The following is a 12,329-nucleotide window of genomic DNA, read 5'->3' on the forward strand; positions in this document are numbered from 1 at the left end:
TATGATAGACAAGGCTATATAATATATATATGTACATGTTAGTACAATATAATGTAGTGTGTGTGTGTGTGTGTGTGTGTGTGTGTGTGTGTTTCTTGCTGACAAACCAGGTATGAGAAATACAGGAAAGAGAAAAGGCAAAGATGATTTACAGGTTTCTGGCTTTGGAAAAATTAAAAAGAAAACAGCTCTAGCAGCCATTACATCAGATGTAGAGTAACAGAATAAATGTAAGTTTGGGAAGGAAAATTAAGGGTGAATGCTATTTTAGACATTGAGATTCCTATGTAATCACCTGAGAAGAGATATCTAATTGGCAATGAGGTAGGTGGTTCTGAATCTAGGCAAGAGGTCTGGGATGGATAATAAACTCAAAATAGAAGTTCTGAGATGAAACAGCTCAAAAAAAAAAAAAATACATAATGTGACCAGAAAAACCCAGGAAAGATCATGGAGAAATATAAATTTTAGTAATTATAGTTAAGAATGAACTGTCCAAAATATAAATCTGATTTAGTCATTTTCATCCTCTCTGCAAACTTTACTGAAGTATAATTAACAATTAAAAGTTATATATACTTCAGGCATGATTTGATATATGTATACCTTTTGAAATATTCACCAAACTCAAGCTAATTAACATACCTATTACATCACACAGTTACATTTTTTATAACATGGTGAGATACCCAAGATCTATCTTCTGTACTCCACAAATCTGTATCATTATTATGTATGAATTAAAATAAAACAAAAAACTCAAGAAAATAAAAATTAAAAGTTAACTATTTTTTTAAATCTACCATTTTCACAAATTTCAAGTATATTACAATATTGTTAATTACAGTCACATTGTTATACATTACATCTCCAGAACTTACCTTGCATAATTGCAACTTGTCCCCAAATGCCCCCTCTTCCATCCAGCCTGTGGCAAATAACCTTTCTATTCTCTGTCGTATTGAGTTTGACATTTTTAGATCCCGCATATAAATGAGATCATGCAGTATTTGTCTTTTTCTGAATGGTTTATTCAGCATATTGTCCACCATATTCATCCATGTGGCTGCAAAATGAAATGATTTCCCTTCTTTTTAAGTCTGAATAATATTTCTTCATATAGACATACCACATCTTCTTTATTCATCCATCCAAAGATGGGCACTGAAGATGTTTCCATATCTTTGCTATTGTAAATAATGCTGAAATGAACATGGGAGTGCAGAAATTTAAGATACTGATTTCATTTATTTAGATATATGTCCACAAGTGGGACTGTGAGATAATATCATAGTTCTAGTTTTAAATTCCTGAAGAACCTCAGAAACTATACTATTTTCCATAAGGCTGTAACAATTTACATTCCTATTAACAATTCTTTTTTCTTTAACATTTATCTTTCTTCTTACTGATAATAGACAACTTATCACTTCTAATAATAAACAACGTATCAGATGTGAGGTGATCTCTTTGTAATTTTTATTTGTATTTCCTTGATGATTAATGATGTTTAGTACCTCTTTACATATCTATTGATCATCTGTAGGTTTTCCTTTAAAAATGTATTTTCAGTCCTTTGGGCAATTTTTAGTCAGAGTATTTATATTTTTGCTATTGAGTCCCATTAGTTCCTTATGTATTTTGGATATTTACCCCTTTTTAGAACCTTTAAGGTTTGTCAATACTGCTCCCCACTGTATAGGTTGCCTTTTTATTCTGTTATTTATTTTGCAATGCAGGAAATTTTTACTTTGATGCAATCCCATGTCTGTTTTTATTATTCTCGTCTGTGTTTTTGGTTTCAGGTGCAGAAAATAATTACCCAAACCAAGCCTCTCCTATTTTCTTCAAGTAGTTTTATATTTTCAGGTCTTGTATTTAATTATTTAATATACTTTGAGTTGACTATAATATATGGTACAAGATAAGGGCCTGATTCTTATGTATGTGTATGATTATCCATTGTGCATTGTGTGTTCTTGACATACTGTTGTGAGATAAGTTGGTCACATGTGCATATATCTACTATTTTCTTTTAAAAAAACTCTAGCTCTATAACATGTTAGAAAATCTGTAAGTATAATGGCTCCACCTTTATTCTGCTCAAGATTAACACTGGTGATACCTTGTGGATGCAGTTGAATATTGGGATTTTTTTTTGTATTTTTATAAAGAATGACAATAGAATTCAATAAGGATTGCACTAAATCTATAAGTCATTTTGGAAAATATTGAAATTTTTTTTGTAAAGTCTGAAGAATTTTCTACATATTTGATCATGTTATTAACAAGTAGGAATAATTGTGCTTCTTCATTTATTATCTGGATGCCTTTTTGTTTATTTTTTGCCACATTGCTCTGACTAGATGTCTAGTTCTATGCCAAATAGAAGGTAAGAGTGGGCAACCTTGCCCTGTACTATGATCTGGGAATTTTCTATTTTAAAATCCTTAATCATACATTTGGGCAAGATAATTATGTGAGCATGGGCATCAAATTGTTCCTTTTCTTCCATTCCCATTTCAAATGTCACTGAAATTATAGAATAAAGGATAAAAAAATATCAGAATTACAAAAAGTAGTAAAAAAATTTCATTCATATACCCAGAACTTAAATTACATTCTGCTTGAGTAAATGTGGAATAAAGATTTAAAAAAAAAAAAAAAGACTCTCCTATGACTTCTCCAGTGCAAGAATAACTGGTTAGAAAAAGATGTAAGGAAAACTATGGAGAACATAGATCATGCCTACTTTAGACCTTACATTGTGAGATTCAATACCACATCTGGTTCTTATGTAAGTTTACTTGAGTAGGACTTATGCATGGTTATAGAAATTTACCTACATATGTTAAAGACAGCAATCAATACAACAGTACCGATTTATAAGAGAATTTATTAAAGGATAAGCACTATAAATTTTATAGCATCTCCTTGCTCCAAGCAGTTTTAATACATGCATTTGGACTTTCAGCTAATGCAAGACATTAAATTTTACCATCATGACAAATAAGGAATATTTGTATTAAGGTGCTAAACCTAAATATCTGCTTAGGAGGTATACTCATTAAATAATCTGACTGTTACATAGAGAAACAGAAAAACACTTGCTGACCTATTTTTTGTGAGGAGATTTCAGGTAACAGTCACATGTTATCAAAAAAGTAATTTTAGTATAATCTGCGTGACATAATCATATACCATACAACTATAATAGAATTCTCTCCTGTTTGTGAATATTATATTTTATATGTTTTTAATTTGGAGAAGAATTAGAACTACTGGTTGTGATAAAGGCAGAAATGCAGGTTTTCAAATTATGATGTAGTAGATTTTAAAATATATATGCATGTATATATACATGATATACATATACAATATAAGTATTACACACTTTTTATGTATGGAGATAAAGGAGAGATATATATATATACATATATATATATATATATATATATATATATATATATATATATGTACTGGATAAATAGAATCTTAATCCATTCAAAAATTTAAGGAATATGTGCGGATAAGTGCATGGAGTACTGCATAGATGGCATACATTAAGAGCTTCTGAGTGGCAGGCCACTCTTCTCATGCTAGGCATGTGAGCAGCAGGCCGCTTACCCCGTAGGCACAGCCCTGGGTGTGAGGCCATGTGTTGCAGTCCCTGTGCTTGCTCCACGACCCACTCCTCGATTGGTCACTACAAGGACAATTAGCAGAAATTGCATTGGAGGCTGCCTGTAATCTGCTTAGCTACTGCCTGAGTATATATACATGGTAACTGTGCGATAAAATCAGACCTGCTTCGTGCTTGATCTCCAGAGGTCTTGATTAGTGACTCCACAGCCACACTCTCCTTTACCTTGTTCCATGGACCTCCTGACTGGATGAGAGAGAGTCCACGCAAATATAAGCACCAAGCAGTTGTAGGCCTAACTTATTTTTAGAAGAACTTGCCCTAACTGGTAAAGGAAATAATGTATATATAGATGCCCATATATATGGTAAAATGAACCCTAACAGCATTTCTTTCTCCTGCTTCCCATTACAACTAAGCAAATGGCAACTCAGATGGACGGCTATGTGACCAGTGTTATTTTTATTTAAAACTACATAAACAGAATTTGATATTTAATCACTGGTGTTGTTTTTAAATTGAAAATGCAGGCAACTCACAATACATTTTGGAAACTGTTAAAACTCTCAACTTTTAATGTTTCAATTCTTGAGTCATAAGTTTAAAAAATTACTCTGAACAAAGATAGAATATATTTAAATCACAATTAACTATACTTGAAAGCATATTAAGTAATCTTTTTGTAAAAAATAATTATTTGAACAAAGTTCAGGTGTAAAAAATGTTATGTTAACTATAGAATATGAAAGAATAACAAATTGCTTTTAACCTTTACTGTTCAGCATTTTTTTTCCCTAGGAGGCTATTACAATAAATGATTTTAATTATGTCCATTATTATACAAATGAATGACAGAAGAGCACAATGTGTAGAAGCAATAATTAACATGCCTTATCTTGGCTTATTGGGCAGTGATAAAAAAGGAATCAGATTAACATATAGGAATTACTACAGGTGAGTATGCGTAGGAGTGGAATTCAGCTCTTAGTTCTAATTAGTATGGGCATCTCTTAATGTTAACAAAAAGGGTGAGAATTTTAAAAGTATATGTTAAAAATAAGAAGGAAAGTCTGTTTAGCAATACTTCAAGAAGGCAGGAAGAGTTTAAAAAGCATTTGAACTGCTTGGAAGACAGATAAAGACCTAGATAGGAGAAATATACATGCTGTGACATTTGAAAGGTCAAAAGAGAAACTTGTGGATCGCGTTAAAATTAAAAACTGGAAACAATTTGGTAGAGACATTTATGAATAAGTTTAAAGTATCCAGAACGTCTTACAATCTGACATTTTAAAAAACACAATACCAAAAATGTAGCCAGGAAAGGAAGAATCTCAGAAATACAAAGACAAAAAGTAATATGAACATAAACAGGCAATGTGAATAATTGTACTAACTGCTGAGCTTCTCATCAGAAAATGAGACAGCAAGTAAAAAGATAAGAAGTAGCATGGAAGTTAATTCAGTTTTGTTTTGCATTGACCTTTGCTGTACAGGATAGTGGGGGAAACGACTAGTCCAAGGGCACTTTCTGAGAAAAACCAGTGGGGCAAAAGCAGAGAGCAAATCTCCTAGGAGGAAATAACAGAACAACTTGAGAAATTCTACAGCAATAAATCACCATGGCCAGATGGTATTCAACTGAGAGTTTCTGAAGGAAATAAAGTGTGAAATGGCTGAGCTAAAGATGAGGATATGCAATGTAACTGAAAACCAGCACTGTTTCTAAATATTACAATTTTGCTAATATGAACTGTTTCTTTAGGAAGGACAAAACAATAAAATTAAGATTTATAAAATTACAGACCAGAGGATTTCTTGTTGATAATGGAGAAACTGATAGAGTCTAATTAAGAATAGCTTCCTTTAACATCAGGATAAGGTTAACCTGCTGAGGTCAAATCGCCCACTGAGTCTATAAAGAGAACACTGTTTCTCTCCATCCTATTAAACTTATCTGGAAATGTCAATAAAATACTAGAGAGAAGTAAACCAGTAAATGTAATTTATTTGGGAGTTACATGAAGCTTTTAACAAGGTCACATGTGACTGTTGGGGAAAATAAATAAGAAGAGTCTTTGGGAGAAGTCATAAGAGAAACTTCAGTCGTTAATTGTAAAACTTGCTAAGTAATGAAAACAAAGTTTCAGGAACTATTTTTCTTTCCTTCCCTAACACTGGGTTGCCTCTTCCAGAAGTATAGATAATTTTCAAATAAAAAAAATTAAAAGAATTTCACTACTGGGGCTGGGGTTGTGGCTGGGGCTGGGGTTGTGGCTCAGCGGTAGAGTGCTCGCCTAGCACATGTGAGGCCCTGGGTTCAATCAAAATAAATAAGTAAAGATATTGTGTTAAAAAAAAAAGAATTTCACTATAGATAAGGAGGAAAGGAAGATGAGATTCCAAATCAAGAAAGAAAAAAAAAAAAAACAGATTCACAAGCAATGTAAAATAAGTATATATTATAAAATTTATATTCATGAAATGCAATCTGAAAGCTACAACTGAGTATAAGTACTTTATCAGTGTGGTTTTAATAAGCATAAGATTTTAATAAAAGCTAACAAGTAATAATGCACGAGAAAAATTTCTATGTATTCACTTGAGTACTATCTCCTTTGATGTGGTCGCTTTGGGACATCATGTTTATTAAATAGTATGTATTTGCCCTTGATACAATTATTTCTGAAAATACTACTGTAGAATTGTCTTTATAGTCAATAATATATTGGTCTGAATTCAGAATAGAGCAAGAAATCACCAGGAAAAGAGGGAATTTATCTCCAAAAGCAAACTCGGCATGCAGCTAAGTTCATAGGATACATTTAATTCTACAACCTTAAATTACCTCTCTGTCTCATCATGGAGCACTATTATTCAAGGAAAGAGCAAGGGCCATGCAGTAGAAGCTTGAAGAAACCCATACAAGGGCCTGGGGTACCACTGTATAACATTATATGAGAGTCAATGTTAGGAATTAAGACCTGTTTCACGACATAAGTTCTTCTTGCTCTTAGAACTATTCTCTGAACTCACAGAAAGTACTAGCGGCCTTTCAAAAATTCCTGTTCTCCTTGGCTCAGTAACCTACTGCCTTCATTTCAAAGTAAATATAACCCCTTTAAATAGTTCACATATGCCACCATTACTTGTCCTTTCATTGTTCTGGTTATTCACCACTATGAATTTTAGTTGTTTCTGTGTCCCATCTTAATGCAATCTTTTCCCATTTAAAATGGCAATTTCTGCTCATTATAGGAAATAAAGAAATACGTAAAAAAGAAAATTTATTTTTTTCATAATAATACTCACTGAAGATATCTGTTGCTAATACTTTGTCATTTTCATTTTTTGGGTTTTTTTTCTATGAATACTTTTGGTGTAAACTTGAGGTCCAATTTTTTTTTACTGTCTTTTTCTTCAATTACTATAACTATAACCCTCTTAAATGAAAATGCCTATAACAAACACGATACTTCCCATATTAACTTGTTATTCAATCTCTCAGAGCTGATTGCCTGTTTTGGCAGCCACAAAGGGCCAATGATACATATTAAGTATAGCATAAAACCTCTTAGTTTTTTTCTCTTAAGTGCTAGTATTTAACCATTTCCTCTCATCCTATATTGTATAATTGGTTTTAAGGATTGATATTCAGAACTCTATATATACCTATTACATTTTACCTCATTTCATAATTCCTCATTTCAACCAATTAATATGAGTCAGTATTCCAATTCTGTTATTCGAAGTATTACTAATCACAGCAATCTTTGTCATCTGAAATCTAATCAGCATGCCATTACAGTGCTTACTCAAATAACTGTGGAAAAGAGCTAAAAGAGTTGGATAAAGAAATAATGATGTCACGTATCAATAAGGGTCCTTCACACTTGTTCATAACAACCTATTACCAACTTCATATTAGGTTTATTTGTTTAACTAGTTGAATTAATTGTTTGTTTTATATTACATTCCTCACATATACACTCTTATATACACGTAAAGTTTGGTGTCTTTATACGAGACGTGTCTCTGAGAAACTAAAAGTAAATTAAATCACCTTTTAAATAACAACAAAATTCAATTTGAAGGGATTTCTGTAATGAAAAAAGCTACCTCTAATATGAATATACTTTGATAATGCTGTTTTATATTAACTGCTATTGTTGTGCAATTTTAATGAGTTAGAATTGCAAAGTCAAAACTGATTTAATAGAAGCTGAAGATTTTAGAAAGAAGAGATAAACCTAGTAAGGTGGAAAAAGGAAGAAAAGATTAATTTGTTAATATAGATCTCAGTGTTGGAGTAAATTAACCTTGTTAGTTTGCAAAGAATGAACTATCAAAGATGATATTTACCTGTTCAAATAAATGTTCAAGTGAACCTTGAGCTTTTCCAGTGAAAGAAGTGGGGGGAAAAAAAGGGCAGAAGTAGTTTTAAGTTATAGTAATACTAATGCATGCAGGATGGAGATCTAATAATTGCATACTTGCAGCAGCATGCACTTCTGACTGGAGTCTATTATTTGTTGATGTATTCACTGATACTTACTTTATATAGTACCTAGGGTATTTATTTAAAAAATAAATAGATAACCTGTATTTCAACTTTTTTTGCCACTTCATATATTAAATAACCTTCATACTTAAAAAAAATATGCAATTACTATAGCACACCTGAATGACCCCAGAGCACACAGGCTCCATTAAATTTGCTTATGTCTAATTTACTCCTGCCAAAGGCAGGTGAGAAATAATTCTGATAAGATCTTTTATCCTGTAGCCAAAAAATAAACTAAGATGAAATCAGTGATTTCCAATCAAATTACTATCTAAAACTATTTGCTCTTTAATACCTTATAAAGCTGGGCTTTATGCAATAACCATTATAATTATGTTTTTAACTAGTAAAATCATTTCCTCCTAGCAAAATTAGTGGAAGTCATTAGTGTAAACCATCATCAAGGCCAACTATGAGTGTATTTCCTGTATTTCTCATGTTAAACATTATGATTTAGAAATTGTGATACTGTTTCAAGTTTCCTAGAACATGTATCAATATTTGATCTGAACTATGTTTAACAAAGTAAGTAAAAATGTGAGATTAACATGCAACATATAAATCTCCATACACCCAAGGCTGAACCACAGTTTAGACAATGATATTTATGAATCTGACAAAATATGAAAACAATATCTTCTAATTCCAGTTCCATCGAACACTATACACTTTGTGTTTTTGCTTATATTCCATTTGTTGCATGAGAAGTTCTCAAAGATTTTTTTTATATTTTTTTAGTTGTAGACGGACACAATATTTTTATTTATTTATTTTTATGTGGTGCTGAGGATCAAACCCATTGCCTCACACATGCGAGGTAAGCACTCTACCACTGAGCCACAATCCCAGGCCAAAGACTCTTAAATGTGGAGAAAAAAAAGGGAGGTGTTTTGAAATTACCTTGTAGAATAGTTAATATAACACCTCTAGGACCCCTAAGGTTCTCTTTGCAAAACAGGAAAGTAAAACATATAAGAAAATACTCAATAATTTCACTTGTTGTCATATATTATAGCATATCGAAAGGTTCTCAGTAAGTACTTACAAGTAATAGGTTATATAGTAGTATTTATGTGTGTAACATATTTAACTCTTCAAAAAACGTTCATATATACTTTCCCATTTCAATATTACAGATTTTTGACTTTTGAGTCTGGTAGTCTTTTCCTGAAGATGAAATTAACCCATAATAAAATAAAGAAGTGCTCAGCAAGCTAGTGTGCAGTCATGGTTGTAAATCACTGATGTAATGTTGCACAAAATATGAATAAAATAAGGATGAGTTCTGTAGTTAAACAAAAAGGATAGAGGTATATGACAAAGGAATATAAGAGAAGAAAAAAGTCCTATATGATGTTTGATGCATGAAATAGGTTAAACTGGGAAATATTTCATGCAAAATACATTGCTAATTTGAAATGTTGAAGGAAATTCTCATCTTATACTGTGAGTTGCAGTGCGGTTTTCTGTCACCATTCACTTTCCTTGTTGATAAGTTTTTAAGACTCTCATTTATAACAGATATCTTAGACTATGTACAGATCCTACTAGAAATAAACCCACAGAATACAACTGGAAAAAGGAAAAGGAGACTTACTCTGGTGGTGCTGCAGGTGGTGGGGTGGGGTGAGGTTGTGGCTAGAAATTGATGAATTGAAGCCAGGTGCCGTGGTACATGCCTATAATCCCAGCAGTTGAGGTGGCCAAGGCAGGAACATCATAAGCTCAAAGCCAGCCTCAGCAATTTAGCAAGGCCTTAAACAACTTAGGGAGACCCTATCTCAAAAAACAAAAAAACAAAACAAAAAACAGAAGGGGCTGGGGATGTGGCTCAGTGGGTAAGAGGCTCTCGGTCCAATCCCCAGTACCAAAAAAAAAAAAAGGTGTGCTGAAATAAAGTTTCCTAAAAGCATTTCCTGCATCTCAGGGAAGAAGAGAAGAGGTATATCCATAGAAAATTTTGAACTATTAATAAAATTAATCACAAAGCAAATATCAAAGTTATTTCCTAAGGAGAGAAAAAAAAATCCCTAAATATGTTAGCTTTCACATGTTGATGCAAATGAAAGATAATCTGGGATCAAGGAAAATATATTTGACATATACACAATAAATACCTAAGACAGGTATTTGATATATTCTACTGAATGAATTAAAAAGAAAATAACTGGACCAAGAATAAGTAAGTTGTGACATAAAACAACTAATGGCAAGCATTCAATAAAACTCCATTACCATATTAAGTGATGAGCCAGATTTTGGCTTCTAAATTAATTACCTTTATACTTGATCACTAGTTCTCTGCCTTGGCTTACTATTGGAATCAATTCCTACTGCAGCTCTAAAAAATACATGTGCCTGGATACTATCTACAGTTACTTTGATTTAATTGATCTGGAGTGTAGCTTGACAACTAGAATTTTAAAAAGCTTAACAGGTAACTGTGATATGCAGCCAAGGTTGAAAACCATTGTTATAGGAACCTGACCTGGGCCCATGTGTGTATGAACAACTGAAGAGAAGGGAGGAAGAGTGTCTTTATTTGGCTGTGACATTACCAAATGTACTATATCAGGTTGCTCAGAACAACATATAAACTGTCAGGGTACAACAACACATTGCCCTGAAAATATTTATATTTATTTCATTATCAGTTAAAAACAAGTACAAGTCAGACCCAAATAGGAGGCCTATTTCTGAAAAAATACAGGAGGGTGGTTTGAATCAAAGACTAATGCTTTGTATTTCTGGAATCTTAAGTATTCCAAATAGGTCTGAATTTCTAGTCTATCTGTAGGGCCAGTCCCTTAAATTCCTTATATTGACTGGAAAGGCTAGGAAGACACTATTAAAATTTTGATGATGTTGCTATTTAAAGAATTATAAGTTAAAGAATATTTTTGTAAAGATTAAACCTAATTATTAGTAGGATGCATTCCTCCTCAAGCAACAGAGGACATTAAAATATTCCATAGAGCAAAAGACAGAAAATATGGACTAAAACATGAAAAATTCATGATATACGATTAATACAATCAGATGGAAAATTAAGAAGTAGCCTATCAATTCTACCAGTAAACATAGTGAACTAAAAATTTTTAAGACAAATATTGGGTTATAATAAAGTCTAATGCTTTGCTAATTATAAAACATGCATGTAAAAGCATATGTATAAATACATACATATACTCAAGGAAAGATTAAAAACAAAAGAACCCACAACAATATATAAGGCCAATGTAAGGAAATGTTGCAGTAGTCCTATCAAAGCAAAATTCATAGCAATGGTATTAATAAGAATAGATAAAAGTTTTCAAGTGATAAAAATTAAATGGAGAAAAACCAAATTGCTGATGAGGTTTTATGAGTTAATTAAGACTCTACTGTTACAAATAAAATAAAATAATTCCCTTCTTCCAGAGTAACTAACATATATGGCCTTCCCACAAAATATATACATCTAGATGATGAAGACAGATTTTTCAGACCTTGAAGACAAAGTATAGAATCTTGAAAATAAGGGTGACCATAAAGAAAAGATATTAAGAGACCAAGAACAGAATATGTAAAAAAATCTGGGATAACATTAAGAGGCCAAATTTAAGATTAATTGGTATAGATGAAGGCTCTGCAATGTAAGCTAAAGGAATGCACAATCTTTTCAATGAAATAATATTAAAAAATTTTCTAAACCTTAAGAATGAAATAGAAATTCAAATACAAGAGTCATATAGGACTTGAAATATATAAAAGCACAACAGATCCACTCAAAGCCATATTATAATAAAATTCTTAACACACAAATAAGTATAGAATTTTAAAAGCTCCAAGAGAAAATGGACTGGTCACATTTCGAAGTAAATCAATCCGATTTCAACTAATTTCTCAATCCAGACCCTAAAAACAAGAAGGCTTAGAAATATATTACTCTATACGAACCTCTGAAAGAAAGTGGATGCCAGCCAAGAATACTATATCCAGGAAAATTAACCTTCAAAAATGAAGATGAAATGAAAGCTTTCCATGATAAACGGAAGCTAAATGAATTCATAACAAGAAAACCTGCACTATAAAACATACTCAATAAAATATTTCATGAAGAAGAAAGGAAAAATAAAAATG

The 12,329-nt window shown here is 31.9% G+C and overlaps 1 protein-coding gene across 4 annotated transcripts in view; it reads right to left on the reverse strand.

The window, feature by feature from the left end:
• Dph6 (diphthamine biosynthesis 6) overlaps positions 1-12,329 on the reverse strand; it is a 168,596-nt gene that overhangs the window by 40,709 nt on the left and 115,558 nt on the right. The window contains exon 6 of one of the 4 annotated variants that reach the window (XM_076850526.2): positions 882-1,066. The exons of the other annotated variants lie outside the window; for them this stretch is intronic. Coding sequence (XP_076706641.2) covers positions 882-1,066 — 185 coding nt within the window. The remainder of the gene's footprint in view (positions 1-881; positions 1,067-12,329) is intronic. 4 annotated transcript variants of the gene reach the window in all.

The sequence above is a fragment of the Callospermophilus lateralis genome, chromosome 3, assembly GCF_048772815.1.
Source record: "Callospermophilus lateralis isolate mCalLat2 chromosome 3, mCalLat2.hap1, whole genome shotgun sequence".
NCBI classification, from domain to species: domain Eukaryota; kingdom Metazoa; phylum Chordata; class Mammalia; order Rodentia; family Sciuridae; genus Callospermophilus; species Callospermophilus lateralis.